The sequence below is a fragment of the Rattus norvegicus genome, chromosome X (genome assembly GCF_036323735.1).
Source record: "Rattus norvegicus strain BN/NHsdMcwi chromosome X, GRCr8, whole genome shotgun sequence".
Lineage (NCBI taxonomy): Eukaryota > Metazoa > Chordata > Mammalia > Rodentia > Muridae > Rattus > Rattus norvegicus.
Window position 1 is genome coordinate 109,235,120 of NC_086039.1, and position 15,554 is coordinate 109,250,673.

At 41.3% G+C, this 15,554-nt stretch overlaps 1 protein-coding gene and 1 pseudogene across 4 annotated transcripts in view; both read left to right on the forward strand.

Moving 5' to 3' along the window:
* Mid2 (midline 2) overlaps nt 1-10,138 on the forward strand; it is a 102,201-nt gene extending 92,063 nt beyond the window's left edge. For 3 of the 4 annotated variants that reach the window (XM_063280153.1, XM_006234248.5, XM_006234247.5), the window contains exons 8-10: nt 3,690-3,851; nt 5,427-5,634; nt 6,193-10,138. In XM_063280153.1, coding sequence (XP_063136223.1) covers nt 3,690-3,851; nt 5,427-5,634; nt 6,193-6,595 — 773 coding nt within the window. In that variant the 3' untranslated portion in view covers nt 6,596-10,138. The remainder of the gene's footprint in view (nt 1-3,689; nt 3,852-5,426; nt 5,635-6,192) is intronic. The other variant, NM_001191889.1, reaches the window with a different exon arrangement.
* A 4,578-nt stretch (nt 10,139-14,716) lies between these two features.
* On the forward strand, nt 14,717-15,471 carry Rpsa-ps18 (ribosomal protein SA, pseudogene 18; annotated as a pseudogene).
* The last annotated feature ends 83 nt before the right edge of the window (nt 15,472-15,554 follow it).

Consider the following 15,554-nt stretch of genomic DNA (forward strand, 5'->3'; position numbering starts at 1 on the left):
GAGCCTTTAGGGACATTTTCATTCAAAACAGCACATATACACATGTGCATACTCTACATATGTGTACATCTCTATACAAATATGAAAACATTAAAGTGCCTGTTAGTATTCATGTGGGATTGGTTACATGACCTCCTGAGGATCCCAGAATCTGTACATGCTCAGATGCCTGCATAAAATGGTATAATATTTGCATACAACTTATAGCCATCTTCTTGTATATGTTAAATAATTTCTAGACTATCTACACTGTCTAGTAAATATAAATTCTGTAAATAGTTATTATATTGTTAAGGTTGAAGGATCATGAATAGAAGGATAGCCTAGTCTATGTAGGAAATTTCAGGCTAGCCTGGGTTATATGGTAAAGTCCTATCTCAAATCTTTAAATCTGTAGTTTTGTGGGGCTGCAGAGATGCCTCAGTGATTAAGAGTACTAAACGTTTTTACTGAGGCCCTAGACTCATTTCCCAGCATTCACATGGCAGCTTACAACTATGTGTAACTCAAGTTCCATGGGATTTAACACTGTCTTTTAGTCTCTGTGGATACTCCATATACTCGGTGCACATATATACACAAAGGCAAAACACCCACAACCTAAAAATAAATCTTTTTTAAAAACACATTAAAATCTGTAGTTGGTTGAATCTTTGAATGAATATATTTTAGAAGTCATACATTGCTCTGTGAGAAGCTTTTCCCGAGGAGCCAACACACACACACACACACACACACACACACACACACACACACACACACTCACACATACTCACACACACACACACACACACACACACACACACACACACACACACAGTATACTCACTCCAGAAAGGGAGTCCATAATAGAGCAAAGAAATTATTGTACCACAGTCCAACTTGCTGACCCAATGAATTTTTATCAGAGTAACTAATAAGAGTATAGGTAAAAGGTTACTTGAAAATACAGGGACGATGCAAAAAAGCAACTGTACCACCAAAAATGGACCATGGCTTAGGAAAGCTGCAAGCCTGGAGCTTTCAGCACAGCCTGCAAGCAGTTCCTCAGTGGTCTCTTCTCCATACCTTGGGCTCTAAGTCTCCTCGCCCAACAACTCTTTATTTCTTTTGTAGAACAGCCAGGGTGAGGAAACTGCAGCCAGACAGCATGCATTCGCATCAAGACCACCCACTTCTAACTCATCTCCACGACTTCCTTCTTGCCTTCTCTCATTCCATATGCATGTTCTTTTCTCCACTATAAGGATTTTGGGTCTCAAGAACATCAATAAGTATTTGCTCCACCCTGTAATACATCTAAAATATTTCAGAATCGATTCGCTCAGGGACTGAGTATGTAGTTGCATGGAGGAGTGCTTAAACAGGTCCTACCCTCACCTGTATGTTTTATGGTCATTCTTCCGTTAAAATGTAGTGGCTTTAATTTGTTTCAGTTTGCCTTTAGACCCATCTTTCCCTTTTTTAGTTGATTTAATTTTAACCTTTTGAATTTCAATGTAATTTTTGAATGTGAAATTAGAATATATTGCTTTAGTTTCAGTTTTCGCACTTATTTTAGTGAAATTTTTCTTTAAAGGGAAATATGTAAAACAGTATAGTCAGGGAAATTGCCTTTCCTCTGGTATCCCTTTTTCCTCCGCACTCATCCTTTGTTGGTGACCAACTTTGTTGTTGTCTTGGTTATCATTACCATTGTTATAGTTTTTGGAAGTCCAAGAAAATGTAATATAATTTATTCGTTACTTTTCTCCAAAAATACTATAAAATATATATGATCTTTTCTAGTTAGACCTTTTCAGCAGACAGCATTTCATGGAAATCATTCCCTATCAGCTCATAGAGAGCATCCTCAATTTTTTTTACAGCTACCTAGTATTTCACATGTAGAATATTTGTAGCTGTTATTTTTAATTTTTGAGAGCCTGCAGTTTTCTCTTAGTGATAAAAGTTTTCCCGTGATGTGTTGCCCATACTGTCCAATGATACACAGTTAAGGAAAAGTTTAGTTCGGGACCTTATCCCTTTCCACAAGAAGACAAGATTCACTTAATATATCAATCAATTCTTTTTTTAAAATTTGTTTAATTCCATTTTATGTGCACTGCTATGAGGGTGTGAGACTGCCTGAAACTGGAGTTACAGACAGGTGTGAGCTGCCATATGGGTGCTGGGAATCCAACCTGTAGAAGAGCCATGTCTCCAGCCCCCTCTCAATGAATCTTTGTCCTATTTCTATAGTGTACCTTTTTGTTTGCCCATTATGAGTTTTGTTTGTTTGGCTGGTTGTTGTTTGATGTTTTGAGATAGCCTAGACTGAGCCTGGAAGTTGCTCTATAGTCAAGGCTGGTTGTGAAAGACTGATCCTCCTGCCTCTACCTCTGAGGTTCTAGGATTACAGGTATGTATCGCCGTGCTTAAATTGTGCCTCATTTTAAATACTAAGTTAGGCCTTCTCTACATACCTCGAGTTAATTATAAATCTCTTGACCAGATCCCATGTAAAATATTCACAACACTATTTCTAACTTTCAATCTCACTCAATTCTTCATTAGAACTCCATAAACATGACTTAAATTGGTTCTCATTTTCCATGCCCTCTCCTTCCCATCTTCAAGTAGAACTGTATTTTAAAAACACGTTAAACTGAGAAACAGATAACAGAAAAGGGAAGCCAAAAAGAAAAAAGAAAAACCCATTAAAGTAGCATCACTATTCATTTTATCAAAAAAAAAAACCCAGCCAAATACTTACTTTTAATTAAATATATTTCATCCTGTTTAAGTCACTATATCTGTAATCTCAAGATTATTTTCAAAAGCAAAAGCATTCTTGAGATCCTTTTCCCTGCTTGGGAAGAAAGAAACATCGTTTGGATTATAATATCATTCTGGACCACATGACCCAAGAAGAACATGAGATGGGGATTGAGTCTGGAAGAGGTTAAAACAAAATAAAACACAACCCCAACATCTTATAAAAGCAAGAATATTCTACTTTGTTTTCATATCATCTTGGCTCCTTTTGAAGTCCAGCAAATCTGGAAAGGAAGGGTAAACATGAGGTGGAAGGGCAGGAGTAATATGGCTCTGAAAATCTCACTGGTGTACAGGGACAAAGGCATATTGTCACTCACTCGCCACACACTGATACAGTGCATAGATCACTGGAATACGATAAAAGCCTCATCTATGACCACGGGCAAGCCACTTTCCTTCCATCATTGTTTCCTCTGAAAAATGAAGGAAATCCATGTGTAGGTGTCCTTTCTGCTCTGAGTTTCATAATACTGAGCTCTGTACAGGAATGTTTCCATCCATCCAAGGCCAGACTCAGTTCGCACAGAAACAGACTTTAGCGGTAAGGACCCAGGTAGTCCATAACTGTGAGGATCCTGCTATTTTGAATACTGACCATTCTTGTGTTCTTTGGCATTAAAAACAATATACCCTAGCTTTTGTCAGTGCTTGCTAGATGCCAGAAGCCTGGCACAAGTCTAAGTGCATGGAAAAATTAATTAGTGGAATCGTAAGTGCTAGTTCATCTCATTATATCTTTCAAGACTCAAAAGAAAATGAATTCACTTGGGTGGCTATAATTGATTTTCAGTGTATATTTTTTTTAAATCCTAACTTTTTAAAAAAAAAAAACCTGTTGGTTGATGCCTTTGTCTTTCCCTACTTCTCAGGCCTGTACAATTCAGTGGACAGCTGGATGATTGTGCCCAACATTAAGCAGAACCATTACACAGTCCATGGACTCCAGAGTGGGACACGCTACATCTTTATTGTGAAAGCCATAAATCAAGCAGGCAGCCGGAACAGTGAACCCACCAGGCTAAAAACAAACAGTAAGTTGTGATTCCAGGAGAAAAGACTCATTTTTGCTCTCTGTGTCATGGAGGACAGTTAACCCGAGTAGACTCCCAGAGCAGTGGCTCTGAGGAGAGGGGCTTTACTGTTGTAGCTTGTGCTTCAGGTAAAGGATTTGTTGGTGCCCAGGGGTGTTTGTGAACTAAAACATACATAGCACAGCTTGGAATGAGGTTAGGGAAGGGTTTGTCTCTGCCTTCCACCCCTGTCTCCTATGCTTGGGAGAAAATTAAGTTAAAGTGTATTACTTGTGGTGATCTAGCAAAGCTCTACCACAGAGAAGCCATATTTTTAGGAATGCCCTTGATCACCACCGACAGAGTTTAGCAAGGATTTCCAAGTAGTTTAAGTGAATAGTGGTCTTTGTTTGTTTGTTTGTTTTTAACTGCCTGTCACACACTGAAAGAAGTGTGAAGGCAGCCAACTCAAGACTAGTATAGCAGCTGTGAGATCTCTTGAAAGCTTGGAGCTCTGTCTTTGTGCATCAGTTCACCCACAAGGCCAGAAGATGGCCAGTGCAACCTCTGATGTCATATTTCCCTTCAAAGTAGGAAGAAGAGAAAACGTTGGTAAGCCTTTAATCAAGGAAACAGGAGCTTAATCAGAATTTTCTTCCACTCTGCTTGACTTCAGTTTCCTTTTTATTAGTCATCCCAAGCATCGAGGGAGGCTGGCAGAGTGAGAGAGAGAGAGAGAGAAGAAGTAAGGAATGGATGCTGTATAAACACACAGTGTCTATCACAGAGGCATACTGTACACTAAACCTCTTTCAATACCCAGCACTTGGGGTCACAGGACAGTGTTTTTGTCATATGGTTATAAAGGTCTCTGTAGTAAAGCACATGCTATCTTTCATCATTGATGATGGAGCAGCCACTCAAACAAAGTCGCCTAATTATATGCGCACTCCAGTTTCAAAGAAGCAAACATCTGTTGCTGAGTTGGTTTTATTTTTTTTTTTGTTTTTTGTTTTTGTTTCCTTTTTCTTTTGTGAGCAATTGCCTCATTAACACAAAGACTATCCTACCTCAAACATTGCAACACTCCTTTAAAAAATTTCCCTATATCCCAACCCACTCATGGAAGTAAGACATTCTTTTACTTTTTTTAGGCTAACCATTTAAACTAGGTCCCAAAATGACTCAGAAGAAGGTGCAGACCTCCAATGATGGATTGATGGAGGATGGGCGCTCTCTGCAGCTCTCACATTTGAGGATGTGAGACTTGGAGTGGTCCCTTTTAATATCATAATATATGATGGGAACACTTTCTCCTCCGTGCTTGGAATATGACTTCCAGCAAAATGAGATACCCACGTTTTTTCACAGAGGGAAAATAATGCATGAAGGTTATCTTTTGGGAGGATGACTTCTCTTCTTAGTTGCCAGTTGACACTCTTGCCTGCTTTCCTAATATAGTTCAAAGTGCAGCCAACCTACATCATCATATTGGGGGTCCCCTGCTAATGATGGTCCTGGAGGGGAAAGACACAGTTCGTAAATGTTTCATCATAGTTTCCCTTCCCTTCTTCTTTTACTTTTTTTTTCTTTCAGGCCAACCATTTAAACTAGATCCCAAAATGACTCACAAGAAGTTGAAGATCTCCAATGATGGATTGCAGATGGAGAAGGACGAGAGCTCTCTGAAGAAGAGCCACACTCCGGAGAGATTTAGTGGCACGGGGTGTTATGGGGCAGCAGGAAATATATTCATTGACAGTGGCTGCCACTACTGGGAGGTGGTCATGGGTTCTTCAACATGGTGAGTGGGATTTTTTTCTTTCTTTCTCTCATCTTCTCTGCTTTTAGGTTCTTAGGAGATTCAGTTGTAGAGCACAACTAAGATACTAAAAAGTCACGGTTAAGAGATCTTTGATAAGGGCTGGAGAGATGGCTCAGCGGTTAAGAGCACCCAACTACTCTTCCAGAGGTCTTGAGTTCAATTCCCAGCAACCACATGGTGGCTCACAACCATCTGTAAAGAGATCCGATGCCCTCTTCTGGTGTATCTGAAGACAGCTACAGTGTACTTATATATAAATGAATAAATAAAAAAAGAGATCTTTGATAAGAATTAGTCCTAGAAAGTCTTGCCAGTTTTTAAAAGATAAAATTTTGGAAAATCTACTGGGCTAGGAGATAGGAAATTCTGTATCACTCTAATTACTGGCTTTACAAACTCCGATTACATTAGCATTCTGTATGCAAGTATAAATGTTTTAAGGAAGGAGCATGTAGTGAGTCACTCCTAGACCCTAAGCAATGTCTAGCACACCTCCAATCGTTCATAAATGTTTTTCTGGCTTCTCCACTGTCTCAGGTATGCAATCGGTATTGCCTACAAATCAGCTCCAAAGAACGAGTGGATTGGCAAGAATGCCTCTTCCTGGGTCTTCTCTCGATGCAACAGTCACTTCGTGGTGCGACATAACAACAAGGAAATGCTGGTGGATGTGCCCCCACAGTTGAAGCGTCTAGGCGTCCTCTTGGATTATGACAACAACATGCTGTCTTTCTATGACCCAGCTAACTCTCTCCATCTTCATACTTTTGATGTTACCTTCATTCTTCCAGTTTGTCCAACATTCACAATCTGGAACAAATCCCTAATGATCCTGTCTGGCTTGCCTGCCCCAGATTTTATTGATTATCCTGAGCGGCAGGAATGCAACTGCAGGCCTCAAGAATCCCCGTATGTGTCGGGGATGAAAGCTTGTCATTAAGTGTCAAGAGAGCATGTAAGTCGCTGGCTCTCCGGTTCAGCACTTCTGCCCTTCTCAAGCCTCCATTAGTGCTCCATATATGAGATACAAACTAAAGTTCGTTGGGAGCACCCAAAATAACTAGATATTGTAGACTTAATTTTTGTGCATTGAAACTTATGTTTGAATTCATGTATTGAGTTACTCAGAACAAATTAATCTGAATGGTCTGGGTTCATGCCACCAGGGAAGAATTTTAGAGAATATCTCTGGCGTCATTGGAAAATTTAAAATTCCCAGTGATTTGGGAGTATAAATGATACTGTTAGGAATTAGCCTTTCTAGCAATGGCTAGTGTGGCCAGGTAGAATTTGCACAGTGTCAAATTATCACTTATTGTATGTCACTTTTTAATAAACTAATGATTGAGGTGTTTTGGGAACATCATACATGTGCATATATAATATATAAAATGGCTGAATTCGTTTTATGAGCAAAATGACAGATAATTTTATCTATTACATATACACAATAAACCTTAATTTGTGCATTTATATAAGAAATATATGGAAAAGGAAAATAAATCATAGTGTCCACTCCTAACCCCTAGGTGAAACATCACGGTTAGCCAGCATTTCTCTCTCCTTCCCTTCAAGCCTTTCTTACCTCCCTCTTGTCTCACATGCACACACATGCAATCGAGACACAGGAAGTGAGAAGAGCTCTTGGTTAGATGAGGAGAGATCTGGGGATATGATTGTACAGGAGATGCTAATGCTACATAGAAAATCGATTCTGGTAGAAGGGTCTTGTGTAGCATAATTTCGTTGATATTAATGGAGGAGATTCATTTGAATTGTTAAAAATGTCATAGAATATTTCAAAGAAATATAGTTTTGTTATTCTCAAATACAAAGTTACTAGAGTTAGGCTTAAGAATAGAGTTACATAATGGACTTTCTTCAGAACTCGCCTTACTTGAGCAGTAAGAATGGAGTGTTACAGGTTCAATACCTATATGCATACAAATGTACTTATCTTTTCAGACGAAGCACTCCCGAAATGCTGTTTTCCTCAAGAGGTTCAATACTCATTAGTTTTGGAATTTTGTTTATACTCTTCATTCCCTTGCATTCCCTCCGTGACAAATAAAAACATAAATTCCATCCTACTTTTCATCACAGAAATTGAGCTTCACAGTCTGTGATTTCACCAGTTCTGTTTGCAGAGATTAATTAGAAATGCCAGAGAAATAGAGCCTTCTTCCAGGAGTCAAATCTACTCCTTGGTACTTGTAAAATGATTACTACTGTGTAATTGTTAAGTGCTAGCAGTGGCCATTCCCTGGATTGTATGTAGCCTTGATACAGTGTCAAACGTTAGCCCCTCGTTCTACTAGCATGGAGGATTCTTATTTGTTAATTTGTTCAATGATGCCACGTTACTGCTGATAGAATGCACATATTAGTAAAATGAAGTCGTTGCTGTCAAATGTCTCACTCTTAATGCACAAGAGACGACATATCTCTGTGAGTCCCACCTAACGAACCTTCCGGATTGTTTGCTTACCTACCACAAAAAGCAAGGCCTGTGCCAATACAAAAGGAAGACTCAGATTTACACGCCAGGTAACAAACTCAGTTTCTTTGACTTTAAAGGTTATGCGTACCTTACGGTTCATCAGGGAATGAGCAAACTCACTATAGCTGCCCATTCTACTTTTGACTGCAGCTTAGACTGCTTTCCTTATCCCGTCTTTTCTGGTTAACTAGTGATCTCTGAAATTGGCTTTGTGGCCCTCCGTGGCTCTCCCCTGGCACACTGAGCACTCTCCACATCCCAGCAACAATTAACGTCATATCAATGCCATCCTTGAAAGGCCCATTTTAGAGGCACTGTTAGTGATTTGTTCCTTAAAACAATTGATTCTTGGCCCGTGCTCCTGATATACTTAATTAAAGTATCTGTGAACATAAGGAAACTTATATTTGGGACATGCTTCTCAGGTTATTCTGAATCACACAAAAGTTTAATGTATAATAATAATAATAATAATAATCTTCCCTAGAGTGAGACTAAGTTGGGGGTAAGGGCTGTGGCTTTTATTGTTGTATTTTTAATACCCAGCACAGTGTCTGGAAAAAAGTAGTTGCCTGGCTAATGCTTGTGAAAGAATGTATGAATGATCAAAATTGCTCTGTTTAACTGTGATGTCCATTTGTGGTATTTGTTATCCTTGGGGGCAAGTTGGTTACTTTTTTAGTCTGTATTGGTATTATTTTGTAAATGTACCAGGCCTTATACATACAAACGAACATTGTTGCAGATTGGCAGTTACGGAGAATCGTCTTTGGAGCATGTGACATCATTCTACCAGTTATAGCTCATATTTTCATGAACTCCAATGAACATTGTTGTTCTTCAAAGGTAGATTTAAGCTTTAGTACAGGCAGAGTTACACCTACTGAATAAACAGAAAAATTAAATGGGGTTTGTGGGAAACAAGAAGGCTTGGCTCTGAAATGCTAACTTCTGGGGCACGTAATGAAATGCATTCCAAGAAACAAAATGATGGCAAACCCCTCAGAGGGATATGTGAGTTCCAGTTATTGACTTCAGTAAACTTAAGACTTTCCTAGAACACTGGCAATGGCAGGGACCAGAGGCGTCTGACTCTAGCTAAAGCCAGTTGCACAAATGGGACATGACCATTCTGCATCTTCGAGAAAGATGATTCCATAACATGGTTGTTGCTTTACTCGCTCTAACTATCCTGAACTTTTTCTCCTAGAAAATTATTTTCTGTCTGCAATTTATGCTTGTTTCCACTTTTTATATCGTCTTATTAAAGAAAGCACAAACGAAAGCTAAGCTTGTTTTGAGACTACAAAAGAAATTTTAAACGCCACATTGATGTTCTTGCTACTTATAAGAGTAACTGCATCTGGCTGTGTTTTTATTATGTTAATTCCATTGTGTGTCTTTGGATGCAGTGAAGTTCATATTGTAACAGAATCACTTATATATGCTTTTCAGCTCAAACATTCTAGGTGAATCCTCTCAGTTTACATATTTGTATATGACTACCTGGATGGATCAGTTCGTGGATGGACTTTTGAATAAGCTTAGATGCTGGAACCCATTCCATCGAGGAATGGAAATATGCGAGGCAGGTAGACATGACCCACTCCCACACTTATTTGTAGCTCCTGAAGCCAATTCCAGCCTCAGAGCCATTGGGCTGTGTTTGGCTGTGTATTACAAGTTGGCCAGATTTATTGCCATCAGGTCCGGCAAAACTGCCTTTTATGGTGTGGTCTGCCAGCTTCAGAAATATGCTGTGTTATTGTTATTGGCTAGAATATTTATTAGACTATTGTTGGACTATTTTTTATCAAATGCTTTACCCCAGGCTTGTTTGTACTGGGAGCTCTGGACCAATAGTGTCTCTCCTAGTAACAGAAATATGAGCATCTGTGGATTACACAGTCTTACCCTCTCTAAAGATCCCAACCCATCCAAATGCTATATTATGAATTAAAATAAATATATATGTATTCATGAGTTGTTGGTTGTCTTTCATTGGAATTTAATGGGGGAAGGAAGACTAACTGGAAGACGCTCAGAAGTTTCCAGAAGGTGGTAAATGACTCAGGGTCCAAGGTCCAAGGGAACATGATTCACCTAGCTTCCTATGCTGTGGCAGAAGGCAAGAATTAAAGAACGATTAACCTCCCATTGCTAGAATCCATTAAGACCGGAACATGATCACAAAGAAGCAAGCTGACTGACTTATTGTTAAACATCAGGCCTGTAGGAGGAGTCTGGGGGAGTTAAAAGGTTCCTTGGGCCTGGATTAGCCATATCCTATTCAGAGTTGCCGCTAAGAGGAAAATGGAGCAAATCAGTCAAAAGTCATAGAGAAGTATCTTGAAGAAAGTGGTCAGATCAAGGATGCGTAGCTCAAAGACAAGGCAATTAAGACAGAAAAGAGACAAGAACTTGAAACACTAGGGGTTTAATGCATTAATAGTAGCCTGAATGAGTACTAAATATGAAATTATTGTCTACAACTAAGGTTTTGATAAAGCAGGCACGTACTTTCTCTCTCTCTCTCTCTCTCTCTCTCTCTCTCTCTCTCTCTCTCTCTCTGTGTGTGTGTGTGTGTGTGTGTGTGTGTGTTGTGATTTTTGGAAAAGCCAGCTTCATTGAGTGTGATAGCAGAAAAAGCAAGGGTACTTTATGTTCCCCTACCTAGGAACAGAAGCAGTCCCAGAATGTCAGTGTCTTTGCAGCATACATAGCTGAGCAATATACATGGCATGATAGCTAGTGCGATTGACTCTTTACACTATGAATTTCCCAGCTGAGGATGGTGTTTCTCTCTGATTTCTCATTGTGGATGCAATGGGACCAGCTGCCTCAAAATTCTGTCGACATATGACTTCCCCACCATCGTGGACTATATTCTCAAGCTGTAAGTCAGAAGCAGCCCTTTCTTAATTTTATCAGGCATTTTCTCACAGCTTGAGAGGGAGAAGTAATATTCTAATCAATTACACAGATATAATTCAGCAGTGACAAGCTGAGGAGGGCAAATTTGGAATTTCCAGGTTTTCAAGGCTGGGAGGTGGAGGCAGGAAAATCAGGAGCTTGAGGCTAGTCTCTGCTACATCAGAAGCTTGAAATCAGCCTGCAAAAAAGGGAAAAAGTAAACAATCTATCAGCTGGCGATGTGGTGACATGCTTATAGTAGCCATATTTTGGAACAAAACGGATCGTTGAGATAATGGAATAAAGATGTAAAGTCTGCTATCTGCGAAGCACACCTTAGAACACACTACAGAGCAGGGTTGTCACTTCTCCAGCTAGATTAAAAAAAAAAAACCAGAAAACGCAAGTTTCCCTTTGATGCAGACTGGCAGGAAACAGCCTATAGTAATTTCTATCTTTTTGTTCAGCTCAGCTCCTTCAGGAATAAAGGAAGGTGTTGTCATGTACCAGAAATGTGAAAGGTATAACAAGCACCTGACATACACAAGGCAAGACACTAAGCCCAAGGTCTGAGGGATGCAGTGGTCAAGATAAAATGAATTACTTTTAAATTCAGTGAAAGGGAAAAAAACAGTCAAAAAGTGTACTTTTGGGTTGTTCTTGTCCCATATATGAGGAATTTTCTCTCTCCAAATGGCCCTAGGACTGCTGTGTGTGTTGGAGAACGTTCCACGACTCAGAAGCCAACTCTACTAACAGTATGAATTGGCTTTATCTTCTACAATCTATGGTGAGGAAAATGGTTAGGAAACCTTGGATCTCATCAGAACCCAGATGATGAGAGGCAAAGTGAAAGTGACTGATGACAGCTTTCCTATGAGATAGAACAAAAATGGAGGGTGGCCTGGAAGCCATTGTTCCCACTCTCCCATTCTCCAGTGTTCTGGGAAGGGAATCATATGCAGTCTTCTAAGACTCAGAGCCTGCAGGGCATACTTGGAAAGTGTAGGGATGCCAAAATGGGGGGGGGGGTAAAGCCCTTCTATAAGGTTTGATTTTCTTGAGGTAAAGGAGGGAGCCATAGGAAGAAAAAGGGAGTAAAGTCAGGGTCTGCTGAAGAATTTTTGTTCTCCTTCCCTCCTGCTGATTGTAACACGGCAGCAGGCTGGAGTGGACTGAGGACTAAAGGAATGTTCAAATATATCAAAATTGAGTCCTGAAAGAGTCAGTAACAAAGTCAGAGAATCACAGGGGCCAAATGTTCTGCCCTCTTAGGTTTTCAACTGTAAATTGCATTGCACGAATAATTATCTATTCTCTCTGTATGTGTGTGCTAGAGAGAGAGAGAGGGAGAGGAGGACAGGGAAAGGGAGAGAGGGAGGGGAGAGGGAGAGAGAGGGAGAGAGAGGTGAAGGTGCCTGTGGAGGAAGGCAGACGGACTCAGATCCCCAGGAAACAGAATTATAGGCCATTATAAACTGCCTGGCATGGGTGCTGGGAACTGAACTCTGTTCCTCCGGAAGAGCAGCAAGTGTTCTTAACAGAAGGATCACTCCAGCTTTTGCACAAATAATTTTTAAAACAAAAAGTTGTTATCACAGTGTGTGTGTGAATGTGTGTACCTGTGCCCCCGCCTGCAGGGACCCAGTTATTTGTGGGGGTCGAGGGGGACCCATACCTGCGAGAGAACGGGCGGGAAAGAGGAGCAAGACCAAGCAGTGTCCTTGTCAAGGTCTGTTTATTGAGAGGAATGTACAGCATTTAAAGCTCTGAAGCAGGAATTGAAGCAGGAACTGAAGCTTAGGGCGGGGGAGAGTACAGGGAAGTGCCCAAGGACATAAGGTGAATCACTAAACTGCAAGATATTCTCCTTAGACAAGGAGGCAACAGTATACAGGGGACAAGTTCTTTGAAAAGGTCAAGTCCTTCTCAGGAATCTGCTCGGGGCAGGGCTCTAGCTTTGCTTAGTTCGGATGTCCGGTCCCGACATACGTGTGTGTGTGTGTGTGTGTGTGTGTGTGTGTGTGTGTGTGTGTGTGTATGTGTGTGTATGTGCATGTGTATGAGTGTGTGTATGTGTGTGTGTATGTGCATGTGTATGAGTGTGTGTATGTGTGTGTGTGAATGTGTGTGTGAATGTGTGTGTATGTGTGTGTGTGAATGTGTGTGTGAATGTGTGTGTATGTGTGTGTGAGTGTGTGTGTGTGCGTGTGTGTGTATGTGCGTGTGTATGAGTGTGTATGTGTGTGTGTATGTGCATGTGTATGAGTGTGTGTATGTGTGTGTGTGAATGTGTGTGTATGTGTGTGTGAGTGTGTGTGTATGTGCGTGTGTATGAGTGTGTGTATGTGTGTGTATGTGCATGTGTATGAGTGTGTGTATGTGTGTGTGAATGTGTGTGTGAATGTGTGTGTATGTGTGTGAGTGTGTGTGTGAGTGTGTGTGTGCGTGTGTGTGTGCGCGTGTGTATGAGTGTGTGTGTGTGTGTGTGTGTGTGTGTGTGTGTGTGTGTGTGTGTGGTGTACTTGTGCTGTGGAGTATATGTGGGAGTCAGAGGACAAGGTGCAGGAGTCTGTTCTCTCCTTCCACCACGTGATTCCCAGGGACTGAAGTCAGGGTTTTAGGTTTTGTGACAAGCATCTTTTTTATTTCTAGGCAATGTATCATTATCTAGGCCAGGTTTACCTCAAACTCATGGGTCTCCTGGCTTAGTTTCCCCAAGTGTTGATATTACCGCTGTGTCTCACCACGCCTGGCTTTATCCTGATAATTTCGAGGTCTCTTCTTGTCTAAACAGCATGGATCTGCAATAATGAGACTTCAGTGAATATACTTATGTAAGTGTAATTGGCATAGCAGCCACCAAGAATGTTGGCTATGAGGATCTACTCATCAGGAACACTTTAAACTTAACATAAAGGGAGACGACATACTGTTACTTTATCAGCGCCCTGAGATACGTTGTTTGATGATCCTTCACACATACTGAATTTCAGAGTACCACCTTCCCCATCCATTTGCACACTTCTGCTGTTCTGTTTGTACACAGTCTTGCTGCATAGCCCAGGCTGGTTTAGAACTCTCCACTTGATGCTTCAGCCTTGCACCTTCATGCCTGACCATTCGTGCCATCATTCTTGTTGAGATTTCCTGTTCAGACCTCTCCTTCCAGCCATCCTTCCTCACTAGCTGTACAAGCCACAGACACATAGTTCCATTTGAAAAGGCAGATCAGCTGTTTTGACATATTCCCATATATCCATATAAGAAATTGCCAAAACCATTCCACTTCCTAAGGCTGGCGTAAGTCATTTGGTAGGGCAACCTACCTGTCCTGTGTGCCACCTTCCACTATTGTGGACTTCTCTTTGAACTACTTACTATGTGTCCATTACTTATGTGGCAGAGGAGAGAATCTTTGTCTAGCCACTAGTTTAATTTATTATTCATTTCATCCATCCATCCATCCATCCACCCATCCATCCACCCATCCATCCATCCATCCATCCATCCATCCATCCATCCATCCATTCACGTATTCAGCAAATCATGCATTGATAGTGTCTATGTGTCAGGTTCAACAACCATTCTAAGAAACACAGCCCCGGGTCTCATAGAAATCATAACTAGATGAGCAGATTATCAAAAATGAGCACCCACTTAGGTGGCACCAACCTTGACTTTCAGATGGAGCACAACATCTACAAAAGGAAAGGGAGGGTTTCTACATCATAAATCTGAAGAGGACCTGGGAGAAACTGTTGCTTGCAGCTTGCACTGTTGTTGCCATTGAGAACCCTGCTGTCAGCATTATCTCCTCCGGGAACACTGGCCAGCGAGCTGTGCTAAAGCTTGCTGTTGCCACAGGAACCACTCCAAGTGCTGGCCACTTCACACCTGGGACCTTCACTAAGCAGATCCCGTCAGCCTTCAGGGAGCCACAGCTTCTAGTGGTGACCGATTCCCAGGCTGACCACCAGCCCCTCACAGAGGCCTCTTAAGTCAGTCTGCCCACCATTGCTCTGTGTTAACACTGACTCTCCCCTGCGCTATGTGGACATTGCCATTCAATGCAAAAAACAAGGGAGCTCACTCATTGGTCCCATGTGGTGGATGCTGGCCTAGGAAGTACTCCGCCTGCGCCTGCGAGGTACTATCTCCTGTGAACACCCATGGGAGGTTTTGCCTGATTTTACTTCTACAGAGACCTAGGGGAGATTGAGAAGGAGGAGCAGGCTGCTGCTGAGAAGGCTGTGACCAAGAAGGAATTCCAGGGTGAATGGACCGCACCAGCGCCCGAGTTCACTGCTGCTCAGCCTGAGGTGGCCAACTGGTCTGAGGGTGGTCAGGTACGCTTTGTGCCCATCAACTCAGAGGAGAAGGGGATGGGTAATGGAGGATAGGGGAAGGATTGTGGGAGAGGGTGACCTGGAGGGGGGCAGTGAGTGAGATGTAAAGTGAATAAGTAAAATATAAAATTAAATTA